Below are 12,414 nucleotides of genomic sequence, written 5' to 3' on the forward strand. Positions count from 1 at the left end.
GGCAGGATGCATGTATCGGGTAGCGACACACTGCTAGCCTCAGATGTAAATGACCAGCCAAGCCAGTAGTCGATCCAGCTTCTTCACTTAGCTTGCTCACCACAAAACCTGCCTGCATTGTCTGTCATAATGACATCTTGTGAATGCTGCTTGTTGGGCTGAAAAGTGTTCAGCAAAGTTTGGAGATTGGTTTTCTGTTATACAAGCACCTTTGTCATTGCCACTCATCCAGCTTTACATGTTTCAAGCTGTAATGACGCTTTTTATCTTTGTGAGCATTTCCCCTCAAACTAACTCAGGCATGCTGACTTGCCTTTTACTTCAAGAAAAACAAAAAATTGCCCATTTTTCCTGGAAAGCTCTATAATGTGTGTACAGGGTGTCTTCGTGACTGGTGTGGTGATTGTTTTTTTTCTTTGTGTTGGTACAGTGTGAGAGTCTGGGTACCTCTGGGAAATGGGGGCACGAGGCAGGTGCCAATTCATCCGCACATTTTTAGTATAAAAGTAGAGATACCACCTGGACCTGCGGCCTTGTTGATATTGATTTTCCTTGTTGACAGATTTAGGGTCGTTCTCAGTTTAATCCACATCATCAGTTGCAATACTATCAAGCACCATGTCACATTCTGCAGAAAAGTCAGAGTTGTCAAACTGCTTGTAGAAACCGTTCAGTCATTTGCTTTAGCCAGTTCATCTACAACATGTAAAGATTTCTTTGTGGGTTACAGGTTGGTGGGCTTTTAATGGAGTCCCACAGTTTTTTAGAGTTCATAGCCATAGGTTGTCCTCTAATGCCTCTCTATAGTGTTCCCAATAGTTTTCTCTGCCTCTGGTCTCCTTTTGTACAGTTTTTAGTTGTTAGTAGTCATCTTAAATGCCTGCTTTTTTCTGTTGATACAGTCCTTCACCTCCTCAGTGGTGTGATGTTTGTTGTTGGGGTCGACTTTTCTTGTCCTTTTTTGACATCACAGAATTGTGTGCAATGTTTGTTAACGTCTGTGGCATTATCCATGTTCGGCTTTCCAGAGAAGATGTCAGAATCAGAATTGGAGTAAGAAAAAGCTTTATTGCTTTTTCTTAAGTATGATTTTACACATACGAAGAATTTGTTTTGGTGATGTTGGTGCATGACAAATCTTCTAACAAATGAGCTATTAAAAAGTAGAAAATATAGCAATATAAATATATATACACAGTCTGAGTTTTGTTTTGTTTTTTTCCACAATAAAAAGAGCAGTACAGCTGGCAGTGATACAGTAAAATAACAAGAAAATCCAAGCTGAGCATTAATGTAACACACAGAGTTATGGCAATGTCAATGTGACAAGTAGAGGCAGAGGTGGAGTGTTGTTGATCCCAATCTGGGCCATGAAAGCAGCCTCCGTGTTTCATGTCTTCATGCATTGACACATTTAACCGGGGGTTGACTGCTCTTTGGGGCTTGTATTGCAGGGTTCAGGTGAAAGGTGATATGGTCAGATTAAACAAGAGTGGTTTAACTGTGACTGTCTATGCATGTTTTATAGTACAGTAACAGTAAAGTCTGATTATTCTGGGCACCACATTTAATATACTGTTCAAGACCTTGCAATTCAGTGTTGAGCATGATTAAAATCGGGCCTGTACCTGTGCTGCAGCCCTCAAGTCATTGCCATTACGAGACACATAAACAGAGCAGATGAGGATATTACCAAACACACATTTTATCATCATCAAGATTACAGATTTTCTTCAGGACTGTGTGCTGTTGGCACCACTTGTCATTTATGTGCAAGTTGAGCTCACCCCCTTTTCCTTTACCCTGACAGCTTGCTTCTGTCAGGGCCAATGTCTGAGAAACCATCTGGAACCAAGTCTCGGTAAAAAGCATGACATGAGACTCACGGTACTCAAAGCATCTTCCATCATACCAGTCTTTCACAAAAAGCTAAACAAACAGCAGCACAGGTGTGTATCCATGTCACCTTACCAGTAAATTAACTCAAAAATAACTCCAGTCTCTTACAAACTACAAGTGTGCTGAAAGATGAAAACATCAATACATACTGCTGATCAATTGAGCAAAAGCCATAATGTTTGCTGAGGGAGGAGGCTATGACAGTTTGGCTGCCATTGGCCACAGCACAGATTCCAATCCCAATTTAGAGACCAGACCAATTGAACAGCAGACTAATTACCTTCCAGCGTCATTGTTCTGCTGCTTGTTTTTTGGTCTAATTGACTTCCTAATTCACTGGCTGTTTGACAGCCATTTATTTTCACAGCTCCACCACAGATTTATAGGCCAGACATGCAGAGGTTTTCGGGTGTGTATTTTAATCTGTTAAGTACACAGCAGTGATGCTTGTGTTTAATTGATGCTCTTGCTAATCACAGGAAGCCTAATGAGATGGGAGGACTGGGATTAACACGTTTCAAAGCATTAAAATGTAAAAATGTTGCAGTTCCACTCCCTCTGTGTTTATGCTATATAAGCTTAAAGCTATGTGATCGATGTTTGCAAACAGGCTAACAAATATTAAGGAGGAATCTTTTCCCCTCCATTTTTTTAGTCTACAGTGGGGTAGTGTGTGGGTTAGTTATTAAATACAGCACCCTGTAAACAATTCTTTACCTTCCATACATGTTCCTTCTCATCTGCAGTGGAAGTTGTTAGAGTCTTTGGAAAATAGTTTCTTTTAAAATACACCACTTGTCGATTAAAAGCCAATTCATGGTTGCAGTAAGACGTAAATTTTTAAATCACACATTTGGTTAAAGGTACATCAAACTCTGGGAAAAACTGATAGAAATCTATGTCTAATTAATTTGAAGAAGACGTGTTTGAAACTCGCACATTCAGAAATCGCCTATTTCCAGGTAGAGGTACACATGCTTCTAATGAGAGCTCTGAATGGTCAGTCTCCCATACCACACCAACGATCACCCGCTGGAGCAACCTTGACTTTGAAATAATTCAAAGTGCCGGGCAAGTAATGCACCTCTGTCTGGCTTTGGGCCTGTACATAGTTATACTGTGGGTTCAGAGGGGGCTCTTTAGGGAGATTTTGCGTACTCCTCAGCTCCAGGTTCTAGTGTGGTAGATGATGCAATCACTGGCATCAACCCCTCCACAACCAGTGCATTCACTGTCAGACACCAATCCCCCCCTTTCAGATCACAACCACATAAATGTGTTCTTTAAACTCTTAGGTCACATGAGTAAGTGAATAATTAATTATTTAATAATTAAATCCTACTCACAACTGGGCCCCATACAGTGGACACAAATTCATCATGGCCTTCGACTCATCTGATCTGATGAATGACAGATCAACATGTGACCAAACTCTGTATGTCCATACCAGAGATGTTGTAAACAAGATGGCTGATATCAAAATGCGATTTCATAAGGCAGCTATTAAAAACAAGCCTGTCAAAAGGCAAAATGCTGACAAATGGTTTGATCAAGAATGTAAGACCACCTGGAAACTTGTGAAAAATAGCAAGGAAAAACATTGTTAACCAAATACCTCAGCCTTATGCGCTAGAAAAGGATATTTTAAACAAATATAAATGTACAGTTGGGAACAAAAAACAAAATTATACCCACATGAAACTTGAAGAAATTGAGAACACCGTCAATCAAAATCAACTCTTCAGCACAAAGCAACCACAAGCTCTATCCATCCAAAATGGTGACATCTGGAGAGCACATTTTGAAAATCTGTACAAAGACATAGCAATAAATCTCATTAATCCACTTCAATGTAATTCAAGAGAACACTCCAAACACTAGAAGAAACAAAGAAAACCAAAACTCCCTTGTGGTCCAGACATTTGAGCTTTTCAGAAAATGAAAAGCTCAAATGCAGCATCCAGGAGATATACAGGGTGCAGTGTTGAGTTTATTCAATGAAGTATTACAGCCACGATGTTTTCCTGACATCTGGTGCAAAGGGCTCATTTTCCCTTTGGGAGAGTGGAGAAAAAATTTCTATGGTAGTGGTATCAGGGCAAAATGGTTAAATCAATGTATTTGGGAGATGAGTGTGGTGGTCACATTGGAGAAAAACTAGCATACAGAGAAGAGATATTAATAAGGATTGCAATTTAAATCCAACTTTATTTAATGTGTCTATAAATCATCTTGCTGTTTGACCTTGTTCTGCCGACTCCTGCTGAATGAGGACTACAGCAACAGCTGGACATAATAGAAAAATATTGAGAGCTGTACCCATTAGGTTAAACATCCAACAGTAATCTTTACTTCCAGAATTCTGTAGACACATTTTACATGTACAGAGGAAACACCAACAAATACATGTAGAGAAGAATTAGAACACCCGCTAATAATTAGCATTCAGAAGAGAGCACTCTTTTTTTTTTAATCACCTTAAATCAAGCCCCCTAGACACCTGTCATTCCATCGCCTTCCAAACCCAAGAAACAAGTCCCCTATGTCATTTGGTGCTGAGACTGATTGCCACCTCGCAGACACACTCTGACCAGTCTCACAACAACACTGCTTTCCAAAATGAGAGTCAAACAAATTAACAGATTACTAAAAAGTAATTACGAACTGGCAGAATCTCTCTATAGTGTCAGAGATAGAAAGCAGAGACAGATCCTAGTGCAGGCTCAGTGACCACAAATTAGAAATCGAACAAAGATACACGAAAAACCATGGCAACCAAAACAAAACAGAATCTGTGGTCACTGTTTGACAGGTGAGGTTGAGACTGAGATGCACTTCGTGCACAGACTGTAAATCTCTGAATCTCCCACATTTTATCTATTTAAAAAGAATCATTCACTCAAACAGCACCTGCCAATAAAACAAGAAGAACAAGAGCGCACAGATGAATGTGAGAGGGATAGAGTACCTGCTCAGAAAGGGACACATTTGTGCAAGTATCTCACCACATGGGAGATGGGAGGAGGCATACCTTTATGTACACCACACGGATTTCAGTGTTTCACGCGGAGGGAAAGACTGAGAGACGCAGAAACATGCTCCAACAATGACTGTGTTCATTCTATCCCATCCATTTTTCGTAATCACCCACTCCTACCAATTGTCTCTCTTACCGGTAGCCTCTCAAAATCACAACTGAAGGATAATGTGCACGTGATGTGTACATATCCATCAAGTAATGCACATTTAAACTTGCATGCCCTTTTGTGTTTTCATTTATTTAATGCAGGGATGTTCACAGCAGTTCACTTTCAACCAGGTATCTGATTCTGACCGCCTAACTGTAGTCACTTAATGTAGTAACTAGTTAACCCAATCCTTGTTGCTTTGATATTTTAAAGCAAGTTGTTGCCTAGTGGTGATTTTAGGGATCACTGTTTGTGCCCTTGTCTAAATGTGAGGGGTGTGTGGACAATGGTAAGGGTGGCAGGATATTTTTAAATCCCAAAGTTGACAGGTATATTCCTGTTCTTCCTCTGACAATATCAATCTGAAGGATGGTGGGTGACCGAGAGGCACATTCATAACACACATTCAAAATACACAATTCTTCTCTCACTGTATTTTTTCCCTGTTATTATTTCATCATTGAACTGAACCGACTAGTAGAAACAAGTCCGGAGTTGAAGGCTGAAGCATGGTTATTTGCTCCTTGTGCTTTTGCTTTTCTAAAGCAACACATTGTGAAAGGTCTCACTCCCACACTGAATCTTGTCTCTGATACCCCCATACACTTCCTCCTCTTCTTCATCCTGCTGTCTCTTCTCTGTGATCAGACTTTCCATGTCATATTCGGAAAGGTACAAAGAAGGCAGATGTAAGAGTGGGTCTTGAATTCGCTGCTTTCTGATATCATCATCCCTGTTGTATTAACATGCAGGGCAATCACCGTCACAAATAATACAAAAAATATATGTTACACTATGTCATAAAACGTTATGGACATCATGAACGATTTAGTGGCTTCTGGAAGAAAGTTTCCTCTTATTTCTAGAAGCTACAGAGTGTGCTACATCAGCAGTGACTTGTCATCAGTTGTAACAGTACATCCAGCGGTCAGTCCCTCATACCCACTAACCCCCGACCCACATCTCCGTTCCCCAGGCCCCCTTTCCCATTTCCTTTCCAATCCAAAACCCAGCGGCATGCCTTGCACCTTAACAGACAGCCCAGCAGTCGCCCTTTGTGTCTGATATGGCAGAGCAACACACCACATCACATTGCATTTTCTGCTTCCTTTTGACAATGGGAGAATGCCATAAGACTCACAGCACAGACCCTGTAACCCAGTTTTCTCTGATTAACCCCAAACCTACTTTTGATTTGGGAGCCATGTTTGTACAGAACATGACATTCAGACTGCAACCCACAGGTGTGCTAATGCACACTCGAGCACACACAACTGCATCCGCCGAGGACCTGCATGTGTTCCATTCTAATTTGCAATGTTGGAAACTCCTGCAACTCTGTGGCCTACTGACATTCAGTGGCTGTGAGCACGGCAGCCCAGGAACACAAAGGGGGGTAACAAACAGGATATAACCAGTATTATTAGTGTTGAAGCTACACTTTGCTGACTGTGGGACTGTGGGATTAAACAGATGAATTTTACGTCAATGAGCTTGCATTCTTGGGTGTTTTAGTTAGTATTAACTAACTGTTTAGGCCTGAAGTTCTTCATCGAATGCTTAAAATATACCATAGCACAGTGACTGTTTTCTATTTATTCTCGTTCCTTAGTCAAACACAAATGTTTTGCATTGTTATATGTCAGTGTATCCCCTGTGCACCTCCATGGAAAATTTACTGTATTTGCCAATCAGAAGGAAGGAAGGATTAAGCATTTGAGAGGGAATTTAGAAGCCCGGATGTGAGATTAAGTCTCACTGCCATCTTTTCATTGACTGGAGCCGGAAAATCCAAATTTGGTCAAAAGAGAGGAAGCCTGAGTAAAGCTGGAGATTCGCCAGTGGAGGTTGTGGTGTTATAACAGCACTGTGAGCCACAGTGCTGTTGGACAAAATCTTTTGAAATCTATTTTAGTGGAAAGACAAGCCTGCCTTTTGCCTGGTGCAGCGAAGAAAACCATAAAGGTAATACATCAAAGCCAACGTGACACGAGAACACAAACCATAAGCCGTCCCTTTACTTTGTTCAGGCTCTCATTGTGGACGGGTCAAACCACAGGTGCAAGTCTGTCTCACATGTTTCCTTTCTTGCGCAATACAACCAGTAAAATAGAAGACTAGGAACTTTGATGAAAGTTGTTACATTGGTGTCCAAGTATCAATGGCCAACAGACCCTCCCTCTTATCATGTTTCTCTGTCCCTGATGTGGCCAGGATCGTTTTCATGGCTTGCAGTTTTGTGTGTGGAACTTTAGTGAATGATTTAGTCGATAAGTCGAGAAACTTAATCGCCCAAAGTTTGGACAAACTAACTAACTATTATTAAAAGCAATCATATGAGTCATGTCTCAAACAAAAATACCGAATAATCTCTGGTTTCGGCTTCTCAGATGTGAGGATTTGCTGCTTTTCTGTTTTTATACCATTTTAAATGGAATATTTTTGGGTATTGAACTGTAAGTTGAACAAAACAAGCATTTTAGGACATCAATTTGGGCTCTTGGACACATTTTTCACTCTTTTCCAGCAACATTTGATATTACTGACATGTTAAAAATAATCAATCGTGAAAATGATTGTTAGCTGTGATTCTATTTTAAAGTATTTCATAGTTTGCAACATACAGTATAAATGTAGCGACTTGGCAGCTGAAGTATTATAATGGTGCATTATGGGTATATTAAAAGCTGATCATAGTCACATTAACTTTACATAAGTATTGTGGATTTTTCTTCACATTTTGCCATTACTTACCTTCTACTGTTCATACCAGTTAGGAGTAGCATCATCAGTTTGCCCTCATTCCCATGTGTTAGGGTAGCACTAGCTTTTGCAGTGTTTCTACTTCATTCAAACTACAGGGCACCGTCGGCCATCACATTTCAAGTAGTGCATTAAAACCAAAATGAATCCTTTTAAAAGCAGACATGCGCCCTTTCAGAAACACTTCATCCAAACATCGTAGGATAACACAGTGGAAACAAAATGAAAATGCTTTTACTGAGGCAAGACCCTCAAATCATCTGTCAGGCCAGACTGCCGTTGAGTGTAATGTTAGGGAAAGTTAAAAGCACTCTCCCAGTATCTTTCTCTCGACACACATTCCATAATTGCCTAGAGACTTGCCCTAACCAAAACCATTACCACTACTTGCTAACCCTAACCCTAACCTTAATCCAAGTCTTCACCCTAAAATTTAATGATTTACATTAGGATGGAAGGCCAGTCCCCACAATGTGAGGAATACATGGTTGCACACACACACACACACACACGCACACAGAGTCAATGAATTAGAGAGACTGTGGGAGAGTTGGCAAGAGAAGAGACAGCTGGTTTTCAGCAGCATAATGTCGGCAATTATTGAGGCTTTTGTGAGCTACAAGGTTAGTTTGATGCGCTTACACTTACTTCCTGCATAATGCAGCCTACATTGGCTCTAAAGTACTAAACAAAACAAAGGCACACCGAGTGAGTGAGTCAACAAATGAGCGAAATGCTCTTGGTGACCTTCGCGAACGAAATGAAAATGTGATTCCACTCTCTAGCACTATTAAAGATAACATCAGCGTGGAATGCTTATTAAGGTTCGTTGACAGTAAGTCTTCACTGATTACTCCCCTGGTCATCCTGGGTGTTTTTTTCATGCAATGATGTCATGATGATATCTCCGTCAGTTGATGCCATGGTGATTGCACCCCCGATGAAACTGAGAGATGCTGTGTCTCTGCACTCTGATGGCCCATTGTACAAATGGCATGGTGCAGGTCAGGGACTGTAACATTTTTCACATCAGATGAAGTATGTATAGTACAGTTGTTATCTAAGTTGGCTTAACACAACCTGTATGGCTTCATTGATCTGATCCACACTTTTTCCTTTTGATGTATGTCAGTGTTTGGTAACATTAGCACTGAGTTATTCTGCTGAAAGTAGGTTAACGCAACCATAATTGTAATTTCGTATGTCTTTTTTTTGTTTCTGTCACCTTTTATTTCCTGTTCATTCATTCCATCAACTTGAATCCACAGTACAGGTCTTCTGCACGCTGATGTCCATGCAGTTTGTACCAATGCCGCTTAAATAAAGGTGGTTGTGATTTGTTTTTCTGCAGTATGACAGTTGCGATGAAGGCCCAGGCCAGGTGGGAGGTGATGGACAGGACAGATGTCTTCTACACAGGCATAGCTCTCATGGTGCTGGGCACTCTGCTGGTGGTAAGCAGCTTCCTGGCTCTGGGATTCACTGGAACCTTCCTAGGTAGGTATCAAACACTCCAGTGTCATTGAAGCTTAACTGATACTTGGGCCTTGAAGTATATCTGGGCCTTTGCTGCTTCTGGAAATCCCCTAATACTAAATTAGCGGAATGTTTTTGCAGAGACCTTGAAAACTTTTTTCTCAATTAGCCTTGTAGTAAGAGGGATTGGATCTTACATAAACCAATATTTTGGGCCATTGTTAGAACAGATTTGGTTATTTAATTTAATCACTTTAATCACTGGTGGGGCAGGCAGGCTCATTTGTCAAGAGGTGATGTCTCATACCTCTATATATGTTTTTTCATAGCACTTACAGTATGTACTATATACCGTGTACTATATACTATTTAACAAATACTTATTTTATTACTCCTCAATATGGTGGCTTACATTTTTTGCACTGTTTTATTGTTCAGTATTTATTATTTTTTCTGTCTTTTTGTCCTTGTTGAACTGTATGTCCTTCTTCCTATGCAAGTACATTGAGTGCAATGTTTAAACAAAGTCAAATTCCTTGTATGTGCACACATACTTGGCCAATAAAGCTGACACATACAGTAAGATGCTCACCAAATTAGGCTTCACATGTGACTTAGGGCAAACAGGCGAAAAGACATACACACGTGCTGTATGTTAACAAGGGCGTATAAGAGCACTTGCAGGAGGAAAGACGTGAACCAGTGTATACAGCCAGGCTCATTTCAATGCACACAAACAGTCTTGTGTCCTTGCATATGGGACACACAAATGTCTACTCATCTGCCTCTGAGACAGCATGTCTGTTTTCCTTTGCCGTGCCATTGAAAACACTCGGGCATCGGTTCAAATGAACACGAGTTTGCCGTCACCAGTATGACTATTTGGCAAGCTCTGGATTCTAGTTTCTAGGTCAGTCATTTCAGTGAGTCATCTTCAAGATCCAGAGTTTGAGTCTCAATTGTGCACAATCTTTGCTCATCATTGTACTGAAATGCCCTCAGTTTGTCAATCTGTCTCCACTAATCCCCAACTGTGATGACAGAGGAGAGGCAGCAGGAGCTCCAGGTGGTGACATGAGTTGGTAGGAATGTGTGTGTGTGTTTGTGTCGGGGGGTGTACTTTGTACTTTGTGAGTGATGAGACTAGGAATGTCCGATAATATCGGCCCACCGATATTATCGCCCGATATTGGCATAAAAACGTAATATATGTTTATATCGTTATCGGGTTTTTTGCCTATAATGAAAACCGATAAAAATAATGCCTGGATTTGCCCGGAGACATTTACCGGCGCACAAATGATGACCTCATCAAACTGCGTCACGAAGCGTGTAAACAAGCGTCGGTGGCTGCAGTAACAAGCTTGCCCGCTCTGTGCCTGAGTAACGTTATGTCTGTGGTTTGGAATTATTTCCAAGTGTCTCCTTCGGATATTAAACTTGCGATTTACAATGACTGCAAGGCGTTGGTTATGTGAGGCGGAACCAAGACTTCTTCCTTCAATACTTCCAATTTAATCTCCCGCCTCAGGATGAATCATTCAGAGAGATACGCGGCATTTGTGCAGCAAAGTAATGAGAAGAAGCAACAGGGACAGGCGGCGCTGAAAAAAAACACTCAGTTGATGCTTAAAGAGTCAACCGAGAAAAAAAAAAAATACAACAAGGACCACCCCAGGGCGAAAGCTATCAATCGGAAAATCATGGAGTGTATCGCACTGGATAACCAGCCCTTTCAAGCCTGAAGCACTGGTTGTAGCTCAAAAAAATATGCAGTTTTCAAAATTGTACAGTATAGTTGCCACATTGTAATGGACTCATATTTGTGAATTAATTCGATTAAGGTGATTGAGTTTTAGTTAAGGAAACAGTTCATGAAGCATCCTACAAATGCAGACTCATTTAACACTGAAAAAAAGAGTAGCCTGTCCAACACTATGCATGTTGTTTTAGTTGGCTTTACATGCTGCACTTTGTGTGGGGCATCGTCAAGATTATCTCAGGGAGAGTGTGATCCAAACTGTTGTTTGAAACAATCAAAAAAAATAAATAAATAAATATGGCACTTTTTCCATAACTTATGTTGAAGTAGTTTTCTTATTTTACACAATGTTTACATTTGGAAAGCCTTGTTGCATTTGAGAATGCATCCAGTGGGGCATCACAATAAAATTAGGCATGATGTGTTAATTCCACGACATGAGATATGTGATGATTACTAAAATTAGTTTTGAGGAAAAATAGCCCATGTATCGGTATCAGAATCGGAAATTGAGAGTTGGACAATATCGGCATATCTGATATCGGCAAAAAAGCCAATATTGGACATCCCTAGATGAGACGCATCAGAGACCACACCCAGCCAATATCAGCCAATACACAAGTTTCCCAGGCACATGTGAGGACAGACAGGGGCCAGTAAACAGATGACAGTGGTGCTGAAACCTGTTGTGAGAGGGGCTGAGGAGGAGTTGTTGTTGCTGCCCAGGGATTTCTGAACTGAGATTGCAGTATACACACTGCCATTCTCCATCAAATAGCTCTATAAACTGTATCAGGATGCCCGTGTCACATCCCGCCGACTCATGTCATTCATTCATTCATGCTCTCCTCTTGTTGGAGATAGCTTCACTTCCTGCCTTTGTGTGTTTCCCACCTGTTTATCTGCTGCGCCCTGATTGGTTTCACCCGTCCCTTGTTATCCTCCCCTCTCTAGTGTATTTATTAGTGTGGGTGTGTGCTCCCCTGACTCACTGCGTTTCACTTCATACCTTCTGTGTAGCATTCCAGCCTTTCTCTTGTGTTTTGTTCTGCTGGTGTCTTTGAATCTTTGTCTTGTTTTCCGTGACCTTTCCTGTCTTAATGGACTTTAGATTGTTGTCTGCCCCTGGACAGATTTGTTTGTCAGATTGGACAGCCTTTATCTGGTTTTGAGCCATGTTAAAGGCTGCCAAGGGGTTCTCGTCTTATGCAGCAAACATCACCAGCCGGGCTCTTTGGCTTGTTTGTATCGTCATTGACTGCACCACCTTCGTACCCCCTTAATAGGACCCCCGCCACTCTGAGCCCGCTTGGCTGCCAGAGCTTT

At 41.0% G+C, this 12,414-nt stretch overlaps 1 protein-coding gene across 1 annotated transcript in view; it reads left to right on the forward strand.

Moving 5' to 3' along the window:
• pemt (phosphatidylethanolamine N-methyltransferase) overlaps positions 1-12,414 on the forward strand; it is a 53,859-nt gene that overhangs the window by 24,914 nt on the left and 16,531 nt on the right. Inside the window, exon 4 of the mRNA XM_076759953.1 lies at positions 9,202-9,347. Within this exon, the coding sequence (XP_076616068.1) occupies positions 9,202-9,347 (146 nt within the window). The remainder of the gene's footprint in view (positions 1-9,201; positions 9,348-12,414) is intronic.

This window comes from Chaetodon auriga, chromosome 20 (genome assembly GCF_051107435.1).
Source record: "Chaetodon auriga isolate fChaAug3 chromosome 20, fChaAug3.hap1, whole genome shotgun sequence".
NCBI lineage: Eukaryota > Metazoa > Chordata > Actinopteri > Chaetodontiformes > Chaetodontidae > Chaetodon > Chaetodon auriga.